The 19651-nt window shown below is 43.7% G+C and overlaps 1 protein-coding gene across 1 annotated transcript in view; it reads right to left on the reverse strand.

Annotated features, from left to right (window-relative positions):
* Nucleotides 1-5739: 5739 nt before the first annotated feature.
* Nucleotides 5740-19651, reverse strand: part of LOC138558241 (E-selectin-like) — a 405907-nt gene continuing 391995 nt past the window's right edge. The window contains exon 19 of the mRNA XM_069642666.1: nt 5740-5755. Coding sequence (XP_069498767.1) covers nt 5740-5755 — 16 coding nt within the window. The remainder of the gene's footprint in view (nt 5756-19651) is intronic.

Below are 19651 nucleotides of genomic sequence, written 5' to 3' on the forward strand. Positions count from 1 at the left end.
ATCATTCAATTTATTCCGTCTCTCCTTTGATTGCACAGTGATGACATTATCTACAGCAGCCTCTTTTGTAGGTCGTTCGAACAGCGCAAGCTTTTGTGGAGTTACTATATTTCTTACAAACTGTTTTACATTAGTATTACGTTTTTTTGCTTGATTGGTTGCTTGCTTTTTTGGAGCCAATCGTACCTTTTTTTCAGACAGTGTTGGTATCTTTAAGCTATCCACTTGAAAATTTTTTGCTCCACCCTTAAAGATGTCAAACGAGTTTATGAGCCTCGATGTAGACGGTAGTGTTTGATTTCCAGTCGCACTGTGAGTTTCCAGTGATTGTATTGGTTCTCCGATCTCTATAGCCAAGTGGGTCGGATCTGTTATTTCTGCAGCATCAGAGGAGGTCTGGGTTCCTTGTATTTGTACCGTTGAGGTTGTTCTTCTGTCTGCAAGTGCCCTACTAGTATTTGTAGTTGAGCAGGTCAGCGGGGCTTCAGTATTTGGTTTAGTTTTGACTGCTTGAGCAGGAATTTCCTGGAGTTGTCTATTATTCCTGTTAGAACTAGATGACTCCACTTGAGGATTGTTCTTTGAGAGATGGGCCGCAGCTGAAACGGAGTTTGTGATTTTAGGAGCAGGAGTAGTTTTATTCAGCGTGACAGCTCCATTTAAGTGCTCTGGTAATTGTTCCGTATTTATTGGAATATTGTGCCTTGCCCATTTCATACATTCAAGCGTTGCGGCCATTAAGGTGGAATTATCCACGTGGGTACTTGCTAGAAGATCTCCAAGGCGATATTGCCATTGTGAGGACGTCTCCGCCTCTCTGTCCATTCTTTGCAGCAAGGCATTATTCATATGTTCCATCTTGTCAACTTTTGAGATAAGCTGAGTAATTTGCGTACTCTGCTCTTTTATAGCCTCATTTAGACTCTCGTACAGTTTTACGAACGGGATTAGTGCCAAAGAAGTGGCGGCCAATACATTATTGTGGATTTGAATGCCAGCTGCTACTGACAGGTTGGATTTATTCATTTGATCCTGTGCAGAAGTAGCAGCTGTAAGTTTTGGCGCCGTTTCATGTGTTTGTTTGGCCATGGAATCTCGTCTCTTCCTACGTTGCTGTAGAGACTCATTTTCTACCTCGTCTTCATTCATTTGGATTAGATTCTCCATCTCAACTGTCTTTACAACATTTTTATCACCGATGATTGTGTAATCAATTGTTGAATTGTGGTTTGGAAGATTCTGATCAAAAAAACCAAATTTAGAGTGACGGCAGATGTTATTGGGGCTATGTCTGCTTATTATACGATTTACATGCTTAGAGTTGGACTTTTCTCCGAAACTCTGTATCAGTTTTTCTTTGATGGCATTGTAATCAGCAGTTAGCCTCTCTGTCAGACGTGCCTCTCGTCCTACTGGATCTAGAGCTTTTAATGAGGTCTCTAAAGTTAGTATTGGATTTGTTTCTATATTAAGCAGATGTGATTGAGGTGTTGTAGAAATTTCATGTGGGTTCCAAGTTTCCACTTCATGTACTTCTCCGGTGCTATTTGCTGTTATAGGTAGACGAGAGTGTAACAGGTTAGACTTAGTTGAGCTCTGTTTGCGGTTTACAAGTCCAGTTTTTGTGGAACCTCGGGAGGCATATGATGACATTAGCACGTTAGATTCAGCTTCATGCAGTTTTGCAGTTGCTACCATCATGGGCGTCATAGCTCCTTCTTTAGTTTGAGATTTATTCTGTACAGTATTTTTGTCTACCTGACCATTTGATTGGTTTAGGGGGGACATGGATAAGGTGTTTGCAGACACTTGGATTGACAATAGTTCTGAATCCGTTACATCGAAAGGAGACTGGATCAAGGAGGTATTTATCTCGCACACATTATCCTGCGTTCTCAGTGAAAGTGAACAATACTTTCAAAGGACATTAGATAGCAGTGTTTTAGATTGCAGCGCTAGAAGTGTATCTGAAATGTATTGTGGGAAAGAGGGCTTTATCGCGGGGAAGGCAGTAACCATGAAGTGTATTGTAAAATTAATGACATGTTGAACTCATTACATTGCATATACTGTTGTGTTACACATGAATTTCAATAGCTTACCAAGTATTTGAAAGAAGTAGATCCTTTTGGTCTATTTATTGTGTGTCCTAATCACTTGTGACAATGCATAGACCAGGTACAAAGCTAAGGAGGTATTTTCTTGTAAAAAGAGAGGTATTCCAAAATACTATGAGCTGGGTCAAATCATAATGAGCTGATTCTCCATATTGCAGTTTCAGCTGACCTGGTAAGTCTATCCTGAGCCTTTACACCAATGAAATACCACCAATGAAATACCACCAACGCAATACCACTAAGGTGGAGAAATTGTGCCGGTTTTTGGCTTGCCGCTCATGATCCCAATATAAGAATAACACCGGGTAGTCCTGTCTCTGGGGCTCACAACTACCCCTTAAATACTGCTATTAAAAGTCCAAAATCATATTTAAATATTTTGCTGATTGGATTCTTCTTCAATTAATCAATTAATGAAACTGTTGACTATGCCAATATGTGTGGATTACTTAATAAAGCAAAATTGTAGAAGTAAGTGAAAGAGCAGATGACCTTTTGGCAAAATGATTTTTATGATAATTTCCAAAATATTTGCTATTACCAGAGTCTAAATTGATGTTGTTCTTCACTTAACTTTCTGAAGCAAGATAAATACTTTAACTTCTCAAAATAGATTTGTTTTGACTTTGATTTGGTGATGTACACTCTGTTTTCTGGCAAACGTTCAGAGAAATAACACCAAAATGACCTTTGTGACAGAATCACCTGTGCATAGGCCATGGAGGAGGGCTGTGGAGGTTTGGGAGGAGGGCAGGGGGCAAGGGAAGCCACCAGCTGCTTGATGTGATAACATGATTTGATATAACCCTCTATCTTGACAATGTTTGCCAGGAATCTCCCTATGTTGTGTTGGTTCCTCAACTCCTATAGCTACTCCTCCAACCCTTTCCTGCTCTGATGTAGATTTATTTATTTATGCATTTATATAGCACATTAAGCCCTCAAGCATCTAGGCGCTGGTTGATCTATTCTTGTGTTGTAAAGTCCAACTGTAGAAAATGCTAAGTTCAGAGAAAATGACTTATAATTGCTATTTTCTTCCCGCCTTAGAACTTGTATTGTGTTCCCAATCCACACAACAATTGTATTTGCTTTATTAAGTTGATCAAAAATATGTTTAGATACATTTAGATTTAGTGTTAATAAAAAGGTTCTAGAAATTGGACTCTTCTGTTTAAAGGTTTACAAAGCACAGTCTCAAATGCAAATGGTGCCTGGGGTAAGTTTGAAAGAATTATTTACTGTTTCCAAGTATACCCAGCATATGTATTGCATTTTTAAAATTGAGGATGCAAAGTTATTCTGGAATGTTTAATAGGGAATTGTATTATTTTAATGTTCCTCTGAATAGATTCTGTAGGAGTGAACATGTGGAGCAGTTTGATGAAGATAACTTTACAGTTGACATCTGTAGCTCAGGGAGGCGAGGTATAGCCTTGAAGGTTATGAAGAGACCAGTGGAGGATGGGGGTTGTTCCACCTCCCCGATTTTAAACACTATTATTTAGTCTCACAATTGCAATGTGCCATAAAAGTGTTTTTCATGTCTCCTAGCAATGAGTCCACGTTTGGAGGGGATTGGTGAGGCCATGACATTGATCTGGTATTGGTGTAGGGATAAGAAGGGAGGAGCAATGACAGCTCCATACACGGTGACTCTAGAAGAGAAAGGTTTTGTAAGGAACTATACAAAAAAGTGCAGGGTGGGCCATTGTAATCTAAACACTACCCCATTTGGTTGCTCCTCAGATTTTCTACAGATTCCCAATCTTTGAATTTAAGGCCTTGGAAAGAAGTTGGCTGTACACATTGCGTAGACCCATATCGGGGGTGGGGGAGAATGCATGACCTTTGCAGAACTGAGGGTTTAGTATCATATTCCCTCTTGAAATTTGTCAGGTTAGGGAAGGCTATGAGGAACAGCTGGTCTGGTTTCTCAGTAGAACCAAAAGAGTCACATGTGTTATTCATCTCTCCTGTTGGGCAATTGAAATATGCATATTTTCTGCTGTCACGCCTTAAGAGACAAGACAAATGAGAGAATGACTTGGGCTAGGATCTATCTGAGGTGGAATGGCAAAAGTAAAAACTTTTTTGCACACACATAAGGTGGTCTGTAATTTGAGATCTCAAGATATCTAGGACACTGCACTGGTTACATACATTGAATCCCTCCAAAGACCATGTCTGCCCTAAGGGCTGTTGTGCCGGTGCTGTATTTCTTCACATCATTTGTTTTTTAATGCAAATTCAGAAGGATTGGATGGATGTGCTGGGCGAAAGGAGGCGTGTGAAGGCGAATGCAGGATTGGTAGCTCCTGAGCTGTGCCTGTTGGGCATTTCCCCACCAGCCGACTCCTAAGAAGAATACAGTGGCATAGACATGTATACGTGTTGTACTAATATTAGCGAAAAGGGCCATAGCACTTGAATGGATGCTTCTGCTCCTTCCACATCTGAATGGTTCAAGCATTTGTCTGTTTAGGCTGCAACAGAGCAGGAGTCGCCGGAAAAGGGAATTCTGTTGAACATCTTGCTGTTGCCAAGGGATCCATAATCACCTTAAATAAGTCTGGAACATTCCATTGTATGTGTGCATGCATAGGCTCTGCTGATGGACATTTCACCTGTGTATTTGCACCATTGAACTGCTCACAAATTTCTAGTAGATACAAATACTTATGCTTTGTGATTTCTGGACTGTATGCGTGCATGTGCCACTCAAGCAGTTATCTGGTGTTATTGCTGAATGGAAATTTCATATGATAAGAATTGGTATTTTGGAGTCTTTGCAACAAATGACATCCTGTTTATTAAAGACTTATTTAAGAAAAGAAATTGCAGAGTAAAAATAGATCCAGCAAAATAAAGAGTTGTTTGTGGTGTATGGCTATTGCTGATACATCATCTTGTCCCTTCTTATCATCAGTTAGTTCATGTACTCTAAGCGACATTTGTGAAGAGAAGCTTTAAGAAGGGTATCCATTTCTGGATCACACTTGGGCCGGTGAGTTGCCTCCAGGTCCTGCCCTCTGGAAGCCCAGGGCGTGCAGCACACGGCTGCAATGTGTCCTTCCTTTTTGGCAGGCATTTTCGATGTCTCTACAGGTCTATAGACGGTACTGTACACTCAGAAAAACAGCAAGATTATTTCTCTAATTAATAAAAACAACAACATTTCCAAGAATTACAAGGTACAGTTATCAACCTCGGGACATGGTATCCAGTTGACTGTAAGTGCCGGTGCCATTGTCAATGCCCTTTCTATATACTTTGGGAAACTCCTAAAAGTTCAGGGAGACTTGAGCTGTTGTGGATGTGTGATTGTCCATCATGTTTCAGTATCCACTGTAAATCACTGCTGGCATGCCTGCCTGGCCGGCAAAGAGTGGTTTCACAGGAGATGCACTGCAATTAATGGCTGACATTGACTCTTTTCAGTGATGATCAATGGTAATTATTTGACAAGCTGGTCAGGTGCCTCTGATGAACTTCCACTTACACGCCATATGGATTTCGAGAATTAGATCCATAAATGTTTAATTTCAAAATAAATGACAAGGGCACAATGAAATGATAAATTATGGGTTGGCCTCAGCAGTTTCCCTTTCACGCCTTAGTTTTAATATGCATCTTTCCTACAAGAAAAAAAAAACACATTATTAACATTGCTAAGCAATTTTAGTGTAGACTTGTAAATCTAAGGCACATTGAATATTTTTGTACAAGGCACTATGTTTAACTCTGATGCATGGATGGACGTTGCGAACAAAGGCACACTGCACAGACCTGTACTGAGTGGAAACAAGTGAATCGCGACTAGGGAACTCAATATAAGATAAGAAGCTATGGCACAAACACAGTAGTTGAAATAGTCCCTAATTATGGGGTCATGAGCTATTTACTGCATAGTGTATTTTTGGAATACTGCTTTCAGTGAATACAGTGTAATTAGGAAATGAAATACCTTAAAAAAATACTGCATATTTTACCTTCACCCAAAATATTGAGCTAAACATTTTGGGCCTCATTACGAGTTTGGTGGTGCTGGAAAAACAGTGGTTAAGTGGCAGTAATTGTATTAGTGCTACTTTACCACCACATTACCACACTGCCCTATTATGAGTTCTGGTGGTGAAGTGGGAGCTGTTGCCCCAGCAGAAAGCTGGATGTACATCTTCCACTTATCAGCCATAGATAGATAGACTTACCGCAACAGAATAAACGTCAGCAGTAATTCTGAAGAAAATCCCCATGCAGTCTGTTAGGGAGAACTCCCAGGCAAGCAGGCAGGTTTCCTAGGAGTTCGCGGACACCAAACTCATGGAAGGCCTAACTCCTTCCCAATCCCAAAAGAAACGCCAGTCCAGACAAGTAGCAAGATCAACTGAAGTTTTTTACAGTCAACAAACCAACAGGGATCAAATGCACAGAGGCAAATCCATGCACAGCTTGAGGAATTACATCACAAGTACGTCAAACCCTAAGCCCTATTCCAAAAAACTAACTCCACTCCGGAATTGGCTATTGAGTGGTAGTCCCCCCATAGTAGCCCCTACATAGGTTAGTGGATTGGATGTGATTATGTCAGGTGTCAGGCCTGGTCCATCGACGAAAACTGCTACTTACTAATTGTTACAGTATGTGGAACCAATGATTGGTCAGTAGCCCCAGCTACCCACCCCTATGGCCATAAACTGTGATTGGCAGAGCTGTGTGCCCCCAGGACTGGGACAAAATCAATCCCCAGCTCGGACTGCACCTGTTCATGGTGCTATGTGCAACTATGCGTCTGGGATGTAACCGTGTGTAGACCATTATTGCTGTGAGAGTGCTCCTTTCCCAGCGCATAACTATAGCTCGTGTGTAACAATTTTGTTGCAATCATTGTCTGGTCCGTGAGATGCTTGCGCTTCTCAGCTACCAGTTCTTGGCTCACTCTCAGCTTTGCTGGGTCACTTGTTCAGAGACGTTTGTGAGGTCTGAAGCTCTGAACTAGGTTGTATTTTATGGAGATTTGTGCACTTCTGCCGTTGCCGTCACTTCAGTTCAGAAGAAGGAATGTCCCTTTGCAACATTGCAACCTTGGCAGTGGCGCTGTTACCCCTTGCGGTAGTTCTGCTTGCACAGCACTCAGCGTGGCTTCAGGTTTTCTGAGATGGTTGTGGCCTACTATGATTTCCTAAGCCATAGTCTGGTTTCTCCTGTGTGTTCCTTCCGTAGAGCATCCATAGGTTAGTGTTTTACAGCTCTGCCAGGTCCCTTAAGTGCTCCTGCCATTCCATGGGATTATTTGCATATAAGCATCTGCAAGCATGTACCCGTAATCGTCTTGCTTCTGGCGATTTCTGCGTTGATGCGATAAGCTACTGGCAAAAATAATAAACGTGCAGACAATATGTGCATAAGACTCTCCTCTATCTCAAAGAACTGTACGCATGTGTTCTTCGTGTATTTGGGTGTGTGGGTGTCCCGAATGTGCGGATGGCATGTGTGCTTCATGTTTGAAGCTGCTAGATCGTGTGCTCTCTAACGACTTAAGGCATAGCTTCTCAGCGCTTTAGTTGATTCTGTCCATATAGCTGTTTCTGGTTCCATCTTGTATATCTTCATCCACCATGGGTAATGTTCGCACTGCTCCTGGGTTGTAGGGTCGACTGAGAGGGTATTTCTCATGGTACTTGTCCATCGTGGGTGCAGTGGGGGTTTGTGCGATCTCGTATGATCAGTGGCCATATTGTCTTTGGTTCTTCTTTCTGTTGGGGTGTCTTCCGGGGTGGGGTATAGTTCGACCTGCCCTCTTCAAGTCCTACGTACTCCAAAAATGGTGAATTACAACACCATTGCCACCACTCGTAATCCCATGGTAAATCCACAAGACTGACTGGCAGTAACAGTAATTGTGTTTGGCGGCAATTCTGTGGATTTGCTGCCGAATTACAACCAGGCTCATAATCAGGTCCAATTTATCTCTCACTCGTTTACCCCACCCCCCAGCAAGGAAAACAAGTTAGGTCTTTAAGTGAAGAGACGTGTTTGTGCTTCCCATCAATTTAGAAGACAAGATGTGCAACGGGACCTCCCAAAGGGAGTGAAAAAGTGCTAATCTGTGATGTGCCCCTTCTCAACACCTTTGCTGTATAACAAGCCGAAGGATAATTACTGACCCTCCTGTGCATTGACAATGGGCAGTAGTGGTGTGATCCTCGACTGTCTCACTTCAGTTTCCAGCTCCGAAAAGGAAAGGGACAATAATGTGTTTTCTTTGAGAGTGCCAAGAGTTGGCCTGGAGATTGTCAAAAGTTCATTATGCACCATCTCCGAAAATCTGCCTATTACACCGGTGGCAGGATGGTACAACCCTAATGATGCAGCAGAGACCCACAGCTTTTCGCATACTGATATAGTAATTGCTGTATGCGTAAAGTCAGAGGGGTCAGGTCCCGTATTAAGCTCGCTGTCCAATTGTTTTGAAACAGTTTGCAATAGGTTCCTGATATTTCCGCAATTCGTTAGTACATTTCAAGTGTATATTTACGGGGCATCCTAACAGAAAATGGCATTCCACGTTGCTAGGAGGAAAATACTGCATTTGCACAAGGGTGAGTGCTAATACAGCCTTGGCCACGCTTGTGAACGCTGCATGCCAAATAGTTATGAATGTGTCAGGGTAGCCCCGGCAATAACCAGCATTTTGCTGGTCTAATGCAGTGTGTTTTTTTGTGGGAGGTTTTTGAGGAGAATTAGAGAAGCTCGTGGAGGCACGTTTCTATCTGGTGGTAATTTCACTCTACCAAGGCATTCCGGTCCAGTGGGAACATTTACCACCCACATCATTGCCTCATCATATATTGTGTGAGTAGTTGTTGGATTTAGATAAAAATCACGTGAATCTGGAGGGGGAAGCATTCATGAAGCATTCTTGGTAAGGCCCTTAATAATGATGTGCTAACCACCCACCGGAATGTCTGAACAAGGCTATTCCACAGGCTTCCCGGAGAGCTATCTGTAGAATGATCGAGTTGTCAGGAAATGGTCTACGTCATTTAATACTGGGGGCTTCTGGGCCAATCAGGGAGGAGGATTTACGCTAAGGTAGAAGTTTTACTTTGTACAAAACACCAGTACTAATATGATGGTCTTTAAAAAGAAAAAGAACATGACCTACACCGTGTTTTCTTCTCCCATGTAGCACGTGTTTAGTCCCGTTTCAACCACAGCACAAATCACAGACATTCAATAAAACCACAAAAAGCCATAAAAGATTACACACTACTCGGGCAGTTTCCACAAAATAAATTAAGATATTGAATCACAAACTGCATAATGGCGGTTTTTCAGAAAGGAAAAGGCTTGAAATAAGCAATGCATCATGGGAAACATACCAAACTTTTTAGGTACGGGGCGCACTGCTCTGCACCAAATAAAAAATGACTGGACGGATTTACCCCAAACCAACAAAGGATTTCCTTCGAGCAGTTTGGACTGCACGCTTAAGCAAATATTGAATGTTTTCCCTATGGGTAAATGAATGTAAAAATAAAAAACACGCCCTTTTTGACCTTTTATATCTTTTAAAGAATATATCCTACATGTGTGTAATCTTTTTTGCCTTTGTGTGGTTTTATTGAATTTCTGTGTTTTGCTCTATAGGTTTCATTGTTAATGGAGAAATCTGAATGTAATAAAGATTATATATAAGGTAAGGTACGTTTTTAACTTTTAAAAAGAAAATCATTAGCAAGCGGTGAAACCAGGAGCAGGAGAGGTGCTTCCCGACATTATGCCATGCACTGTTCAATACAGCCCATGTTTCAAGCCTGCTGATTGGCTAGTGCCTTCTCCCAGTGTGCTAATGGAAGGCAGGACAGCATGAACCGGTTAAAACTGTAAAAATGTCTGAAAAAGTAGGAGAAATTGCAATTAAACACTGTATTTGGTTGCAGTGATTATACAAATTATCGCCAATACAATTTGCCACACGTGTGACACATTTCACAATTTTTAACCAAAAACAAACATCTGCCTGTTAGGCGGAAACCTGTGCAGTTCCCTCTGGGACCACTGCAAAAGATTTAGGACTACAGGTGTTTGGCAGTAAACCCACTTGGTAGCAGTCTGTACCACACAGATTCACTTGGTAGCTGTGGCTGAGCAGTCAGACTTCCCTCAAGAAGAGTTAGGCAGTATGTGGAGTATACAAAATAGGGCAATTTACACAGTAGAACAAGCAAACACGGAACAAGGCTTCGGTGTAAAGATATATGTTATTTATTTATAAAAACACATCTATGAAAACACACTGGCACTAATACGGTAAACACTTCAAGCACAATTACTATAAGAAAAATCAATCCCCCTAACAATAGTTCGACAAGTCTAGGTTAAACGGAACCACTTATTTGCAGACAGAGGTGAATGCTTTAACCTAGATGGCACTCTAGTATTCGTTAGGACGGGAGAGAAAAGGCAGGGTATGAAATCAACTCGGTACCAACACTTTTACGAACAAATGCAAGGCAAGTAAGGCAGGGTCTACTGTAGATCGCAAAGTTCAGAGGCCAGGCCCACTCGGAGAGAGGCAAGGCGATGTGTCCCAAAAAAAGTATCACAGTGGAAATGCACTTCGAGTCTTTGTCGCAAATTGTTATTGAAAGATTGTACGAGTTCAGAACAGAAAGATGAGAAAGCTTGGGGGCGACCCAATGGAGAGGCGAGGATTCAGACACCTCACACTAACCGACACAAGGGAAGCCAGGCGGACACGGTACCTTGTTCGTGGAGAGACAGCTCCGGCGGGGGCAGTTGTTCCTGGTGGTGGATGCACGTCGGGTCTTTGCCAAGAGAAGAGATGATCTCGTCGTCGAAGGAAAGTGGAAGATCGTTGCACCACCATGGAAGAGACCAGTCGCGGAGTGCTCCGTCACAAGGCACCACCTTTTGGTCGCGGTACAGGGGTAGTGGCTATCCGGTTGCCGGGGTGCTCTGCACGGGCAATTCGACCACTACGTCCTGGAACGAAGAAAAAGCAAAGGGGACTGGTTGTTCCCACCAGTCAGGGGAAGAGACTCTCTGGCGGGGAGATCTCCTCTGTCGTCGGGCGGTGGTGAGTCGATTCAGCAGGGCTCCACCGGAGGTGTCGTCGTTGCAGGTCGGCTCAGCTTTACCCTCGTCAGATTCTTAGGTCCTGTGGCGACTTCTGAAGATCCAGTCCCAAAAGCCCTTCTTTTATGCAGAAAACCCCCATTCATTCAGCCTAGCTGTCACTCAAAACACGCTAAGTGGTGAGCGGGGTGGCTCACCACTTGGGCCAATCACACCAGAGTGTGACTTGAGTTGGCAAGGCAACTCAGTCCAGGGTGCCTAAACCCCCTCCTACACCCCCTGTGGTACCCAGACAGAATGGCACCACTTTGGAGGGCTTCTGTGTAGAGGCCCGCCAAAAGTGGAACAAAGGGCTCAACCTTTGGTTTAGGAGTCACAGAGACGAACACAGACGCCATTTTAAAAGCCGAGTTCTGGCAGAAAATACCAACCGATAGATTTATTTAAGATAAATAAACCGGTGGTATGTTAGAGATTAACGAGAAAAAGTATTAACCTCCAACAATGGGAAGAATCCCATAGGGTTATATTCGGGGTCGAATATAACAAGTAGTTTCCACTGCCACCAGCCAAAACTCGACGAGGGGGGACGGGACAGTGCCCCCTCGAATAACAGACCCAGGAGTAATCGAATTACCTCTACTAGTACGTCCACAGTAGGATGGTTTGTACTAGTTCTGTTAGTAAATTTAGGTCTAGTAAAGCCAATGGTGACTTTACATGCCCGGGGAGACAGTAGTCAGTCCCCGGGTATGGAGACTATGCTGGAGGTCCGCTAGGACGCCCCAGTGCTACGGCACGGAGGGTGCGGTGTAACACACATAGAAAAACATATGAGACTCTATGGGGTAAAAGACCCCATAGCCCATAGAACACATTGACATTCACAGGAATTACACACATTCATGTCCAAGAGTCTCTTGGAGAAAAAGAGTCTCACTCTTGGCAGGATGGAAAAAAAAAAACTCCAGAAATCCAGCAAAGCTGCTGGGGGACTCACTAGGTTAGGAAATTCAGCCTAAACAGAGAATTCTCCCTAACACTGCCCAAATCTGACAGAAGGTGCATCCACCATTTCTACTCTTCGGAGTCCTGCAGCTAACAGCCCACCACAGAGCTAATTATTTGGCCCGGGTCATATTATGCTTGAGCATTATTGGGTCATGGTTCTTGTTTGCATGCATATACTCGAAAAAAATGTTTAGTGTAAATATAGGACTACACTAACCACAATATAAGGATCTGCTGACATTGCCCCCATTTGCCATTATACTTTATGAAGCTGCACACACAATGGAAGGGTTTCATTGCATCAGATTGTTTCACCTTAACAGCTACAACTAACTTATTTTCACTGAATTTCAAGGGTTTTGTTTCACTGACTAAGAAATTGTTCACCTTAACTGTCCGTTAACTAATGTGTTTTCACTGAATGTCAAGCATTTTCTTATGCTATACCTCCCACTAGCTGTGATTCTGCCTTGCTTCTGAAAACAAAACTGATGTCATTTAATTTATCAACATATGTTCTTCTACTACGCAACATCAGGTTTCTCAAGTATTTCATCTTTGTTTTGTCCACTAGATAAGAATGGATTACTAATGGTGTACTGGAACGATGTAGAGGGAGGTGGTGTAATACAATGATTACTATTGGGGTACAGGGATGACAAGGAGGGATGTGGGTATAACACAACAAATTACTAATGTATACTGAGACAACGTAAAGGGAGGTGGCGGTAAAAGTAGTACTTCTGATGGGGTACTAAGATGAGGAAGAGTGAGGTGGGGTAGTGGGAGACTGTGACGAGGAAGAGTGAGGTGGGAGTAGCAGGGGACTGTGACAAGGAAGAGTGATATGGGTTTATGGATGATGGTGATGTGTAGAGTGAGGTTGGGTAGTGCAGGACTGAGATATGAGGAAGGCAGAGGTGGGGGCAGTGGGAGTCGGTAACAAGGAAGAGTGAGGAGGGGTAGCGGGAGAATGTGATGAGGAAGAGTGAAGCCGAAATAGTGGGGGGATTAGGAGGAGGAAGAGTGAAGTGGGGTCGAGGTGGATTATTACAAGGAAGAGTGAGGTGGAGTAGTGGGGGACTGTGCCAAGGAAATGTGAGGTGTGGTTAATAGGGGACTGCAAGGAGGAAGAGTGGGTGAAGTACTGGGGACTGCAACAGAGAAGAGTGAGGTGGGGTAGTGGTAAACTGCCAAAAGGAAGGGAGAGGTAAATGTAGTGGGACACTGTGACGGGGAAGAGTGAAGTGTTTTTAGTGGGGGATTGTGATGAGGAAAAGTGAGGTAGGGAAGTAGGAGTCTTTGACAATGAAGAGTGAGCTGGGTTAGTGGGGGACTGTGATGAAGAAGAGTAAGGTAGGAAAGTGGTGGACAGTGACAAGGAGAGTGAGGTTGGTGTAGTGAGGGACTGTGACAAGGAAGAGTGAGGAGGGGTAGTTGGGGTTTGTGATGAGGAAGAGCAAGGTGGGAATAATGGGGGACTGTGATGATGAAAAGTGAGTTGGGAGTAATGGGGACTGTGAGGAGGAAGAGTGAGGTAGGGTAATTGACTGTGTGGAGGAAGAGTGAGGTGAGGTAGAAGGGGACTGTGAGGAGGAAGAGTGTGTCAGGAGTAAGTGGGAACTGTGACAATAAAACGTGAGGTGGGAGTAATGGGGGACTTTGATGAGGAAGAGTGAGGTGGAAGTAAAAGGGTCTGTGATGAGAAGGAGGGAGGAGGGAGTAATGGGGGACTTTGGTAGGATAAGTGAGGTGGAGAAGGAGGCACTGTGATGAGCAAAAGTGAGCTGGGCTTAGTGGGGACTGTGATGAGAAAGAGTGAGGTGGGAGTAAAGGGGGACTGTGATGAGGAAGAGTGGGGTGTGGAAGAGGGAATTGTGCCAAGGAAGAGTGAGGTGGGAGTAATGGGGGACTATGATGAGGAAGAGTGAGGCGAGAGTGATGGGAGACTGTGACAAGGAAGAGAGGGGTGGGAGTAATGGGGGACTGTGATGAGGAAGAGTGAGTTGGGAGTAATGGGGGACTGTGATGAGGAAGAGTGAGTTGGAATAGTGGGGCACTGTGAGGAGGAAGAGTGAGGTGGGGCAATGGACTGTGAGGAGGAAGAGTGAGGTTAGATAGTGGGCAACTGTGATGAGGAAGAGTTTGTTGGGAGTAGTTGGGAACTGTGATGAGCAAAGGTGAGGTTGTGTAGTTGGGGACTGTAACAATGAAGAGCGAGGTGTGAGTAATGGGGGAGTACTCTTCTCGGTCTCACACCAGTCCCACACAACCCCACCACACTCTTCCTCATCACAGTCCTCCACTACAGCTGGCCCACCCTTCCTTGTCACAGTTCCCCATTACTCCCATCTCACTCTTCCTCAGCACAGCCCCCCATTACGCCGATCTCACTCTTCCTCATCAGAGTCCCCCATTACTCTAGATCTACAATGTTAAACACGTGACACGCTTATCCAATGCAAACAAACTCTAATGTAAAGATACATCGACACCACTTGCACTTTAGGTATGCACTTTATTAAAACTAATTAAGCCTATTAAAGCTTTTTAAAGAACTTCAAATCCCCTGAACACTAATAGTCCCCTAGTACCACCCTCCCACACATTTTAAGTTAATTTAGGAAGCAATGCCTGCAATTTTTATTTATATTACATACACGGATTGCATCCTAAATTAACTTTAAAAAACTCTGCTTCCCCTAACTAGCAATCACAGTGATTTCCACATAGCAATATAATATAGTTTTGAAGTATTTACTCTTTTCTTTTGGCACTTGAGATTCAGATCTAGATCTCATCAAAACACTCAAAAACATCAAAAACGACGCTAGTCCCAAACCCCAAACCTTCACATGTCATCCTTTCTTACCCTTCCCACATGCTCCACGGCCTCATAACTGCCCTACTTACACCCCTTAGACAATTTTAGGGCAGTCTGCACAAAATAAATTAAGGTATTGGGCCTCATTCCGAGTAGGGCGGTAAGGGATACCGGGCACCGGGAAGGAGACCGGTGCCGGTAATCCCTTACCACCCTACTTCGAGGTCCCTTAGCGGGTCCCTCCTTTAACGCCTGGTCTGACCAGGCGTTATGAACGGGACCCGTTAAGAGACTTCAGAGCTAATAACGGTACCGCAATTTGCGGTACCGTTATTAGCGCCTTCCCCATTCCCATTGAGCCCTATGAGGGAGTAATGGGGACTGTGATGAGGAAGAGTGAGGTAGGGTAATTGACTGTGAGGAGGAAGAGTGAGGTGAGGTAGAAGGGGACTGTGAGGAGGAAGAGTGTGTCAGGAGTAAGTGGGAACTGTGACAATAAAACGTGAGGTGGGAGTAATGGGGGACTTTGATGAGGAAGAGTGAGGTGGAAGTAAAAGGTCTGTGATGAGAAGGAGGGAGGAGGGAGTAATGGGGGACTTTGGTAGGATAAGTGAGGTGGAGAAGGAGGCACTGTGATGAGCAAGAGTGAGCTGGGCTTAGTGGGGACTGTGATGAGAAAGAGTGAGGTGGGAGTAAAGGGGGACTGTGATGAGGAAGAGTGGGGTGTGGAAGAGGGAATTGTGCCAAGGAAGAGTGAGGTGGGAGTAATGGGGGACTATGATGAGGAAGAGTGAGGCGAGAGTGATGGGAGACTGTGACAAGGAAGAGAGGGGTGGGAGTAATGGGGGACTGTGATGAGGAAGAGTGAGTTGGGAGTAATGGGGGACTGTGATGAGGAAGAGTGAGTTGGAATAGTGGGGCACTGTGAGGAGGAAGAGTGAGGTGGGGCAATGGACTGTGAGGAGGAAGAGTGAGGTTAGATAGTGGGCAACTGTGATGAGGAAGAGTTTGTTGGGAGTAGTTGGGAACTGTGATGAGCAAAGGTGAGGTTGTGTAGTTGGGGACTGTAACAATGAAGAGCGAGGTGTGAGTAATGGGGGAGTTCATGAGAAAGAGTGAGGTGGAAGGAATGGGGCATTGTGTCAAGGACAAGTGAGGTGGGGTTTTAGGCACTGTGATGAGGAAGAATGAGCTGGGATTAGCGGTGGATTGTGATGAGAAAGGGTGAAGTGGGCATAGAGGGGGACTGTGACAAGAAAAAGTGAGGTCGGAGTAATGGGGGACTCTGATGAGGAAGAGTGAGATCGGCGTAATGGGGGGCTGTGCTGAGGAAGAGTGAGATGGGAGTAATGGGGAACTGTGACAAGGAAGGGTGGGCCAGCTGTAGTGGAGGACTGTGATGAGGAAGAGTGTGGTGGGGTTGTGTGGGAGTGGTGTGAGACCGAGAAGAGTAAGGGTGAGATAGGGCAGTGGGGACTGTAAGGAGGATGAGGGATGTGGGGTAAAGGTAAAATTACTATTGGGTACTGGGATGAGGAAGAGGGATGTGGGGGTAATGGTAAGATTACTTTGGGGTAATGGATGAGGAAGGGGGGTGTGGGTGTAAAGGTATGATTACTATTGGGTTTGGGATAAGGAAGAGGAATGCTGGGGTAAAGGTAAAATTACTGTTGGGCATTGGGGCAAGGAAGAGGGGTGTGGTGGTAAAGGTAAGATTACTTTTGGGTTCTGGGACGAGGATGAGGGATTTAGCAGTATAGGTCAAATTACTACTGGGTACTCTAACGAGAATGAGGAATGTGAAGTTATAGGTAAGATTGCTATTGGGTATAGGGATGAGGAAGAGGGATCTAGGGGCTAAGGTACTAATTAGGTGCTGTGACAAGGAAGAGGGATGTTTGGAATGGAGTGTCCTTCCCTGATGATATATGGTGAAGATCTAGATCTTCAATGTTAAACACGTGACACGCTTATCCAATGCAAACAAACTCTAATGTAAAGATACATCGACACCACTTGCACTTTAGGTATGCACTTTATTAAAACTAATTAAGCCTATTAAAGCTTTTTAAAGAACTTCAAATCCCCTGAACACTAATAGTCCCCTAGTACCACCCTCCCACACATTTTAAGTTAATTTAGGAAGCAATGCCTGCAATTTTTATTTATATTACATACACGGATTGCATCCTAAATTAACTTTAAAAAACTCTGCTTCCCCTAACTAGCAATCACAGTGATTTCCACATAGCAATATAATATAGTTTTGAAGTATTTACTCTTTTCTTTTGGCACTCGAGATTCAGATCTAGATCTCATCAAAACACTCAAAAACATCAAAAACGACGCTAGTCCCAAACCCCAAACCTTCACAAGTCATCCTTTCTTACCCTTCCCACATGCTCCACGGCCTCATAACTGCGCTACTTACACCCCTTAGACAATTTTAGGGCAGTCTGCACAAAATAAATTAAGGTATTGGGCCTCATTCCGAGTAGGGCGGTAAGGGATACCGGGCACCGGGAAGGAGACCAGTGCCGGTAATCCCTTACCGCCCTACTTCGAGGTCCCTTAGCGGGTCCCGGGACCCGTTAAGAGACTTCAGAGCTAATAACGGTACCGCAATTTGCGGTACCGTTATTAGCGCCTTCCCCATTCCCATTGAGCCCTATAAGGGCTCAATGGGAATGGGGAATGGCTTTTTCAATGGGAACCTACTGGTCCCGCAATGGTCGGACTACACCGGTAAGTCCCCATCGAACCACACTGGTGCCAGTACCGTTATTGGAGGCAGTCATGGGGCAAATAGCGCCATGACTACCTCTAATCTCGGAATGAGGCCCATTGAATCATAACCTGCATAATGCCGCGTTTTCAGAAATGAAAAGCCTTGAAATCAGCAATGCATCATGGGAAATATAGCTAACTTTTTAAGTACAGGGGCACCCTGCTCTAAACCAAAAAGAAAACGACTGGACGGATTTACATCAAACCAACAAAGGATTTCCTTCAAGCAGTTTGGACTGCACACTTGAGCAAATATTGAATATTTTCCCTATGGGTAAATGAATGGAAAAGTAAAAAACATACCCTTTTTTTTGACCATTTATAAACCATAACATGGATTCGCACCACATATTTAAGTTTGAGTGACCCAGGGCACAAATCATGTTTGTACAATTCCAGGCTGATCCGTCCTGAAGTTTAAAAGTTATTAGACATAGAATTTTTTGCATTTCCTATGGACGATAGGTTTCACCTTAACCATAGGGCGACACACATAAAATAAATCACTACCTACACAAACTAAAATGTTCACAATGTGTTAATACATGTCGTATATTACACAATGCAGTAAGATATAAACATATTTCTCCATAAATATGAATCAAAATGATTAGAAATATTATTATGAACATATATTATTACAAAGTCACAACAAAGCCAAAGTCAATGACACTTTATTTCCCTACGATTAATCGTACCCAAGTGTGCAGTCTCAATAAAGTCTGGATGATGAATAAAGGATCCAAAATCTAATAAGACTTAACATGTGATACATTATAAACAGATGAAAACGAATTTTTACAACAAAGCCTTCATTATGTAAATAACAGATACGATCCTGAAGTGACAAGCCAGTTTTACCACCAAGGATCTCCCTAGTAGGTAACAGATGACTCTAAACACCTGATTTGGTGACGTGCAGGACATTTTTTTTATATAGGGTTCATTATAAAAATGGGGTTGGATAAGAACTACTATAATCAGATAAGCCATAATTCGTTCTCAAGTGCTTCAAGCTCATATTCCAATACTAAACAAATATCTTTCTCTTAAAATCAAAATATGAAGCTTACAATATAGAGAATGTGGAGATCTCAATGTGAGCTAAAAGAATCATTACAAATCTTAGCAACTTCAACAAAAAAAGTGCTTGTATTCATTTCCATAATGAACCTTATTTGAAACATTAGATTATTTGATTTAGATCTCCATATTTGGAGGCACAAGTTCAATATCTGCAACAGTTCTAGAATACACAGATCATTTCATATGAGCAATGAATTACAGGTTCTGTAGTATCTGTGTGGATCAGAACAGCCCATGGGCCTCATTACGAGTATGGAGATAGCCATAGTGCTATTAGCGCCATGGCTGCCTCCATACCGGGCTCCAATACCGGGTTCCTTCAAGGAGGAATAACCGGCTCATTCCAACATTGGAGGACCCGGTAATTCCTCCTTGAAGGAACCATTCCCCATTCCCATATGAACCCCCGTAGGGCTCAATGGGAATGGGGAGGGAGCTAATAACGGGCATGTTAATAACGGCCCGTTATTAGCTCCTTTTTCCCCTCGCAGGACCCGCTAAGGACGCCTGGTTTTACGGGGTCCCGCAAAGGGAACCTCGTAATAGGCGCTCCCGTAATGAAGGGTGCTGGTCCCGTACCGGCACCCTTCATTACGGGAGCGCCTGGGTCGTAAAGAGTCCAGTCCCTGGTTGCTGTGTGAAGGAAAACACATTGGCATAATTACAAGTTTGGCGGTCCGGAAATAAGGATGCTTGTAACAACTTACCAGCACCCATTCCG

This window comes from Ambystoma mexicanum, chromosome 1q, assembly GCF_040938575.1.
Source record: "Ambystoma mexicanum isolate Mex_15411 chromosome 1q, UKY_AmexF1_1, whole genome shotgun sequence".
In the NCBI taxonomy this organism is placed as follows: domain Eukaryota; kingdom Metazoa; phylum Chordata; class Amphibia; order Caudata; family Ambystomatidae; genus Ambystoma; species Ambystoma mexicanum.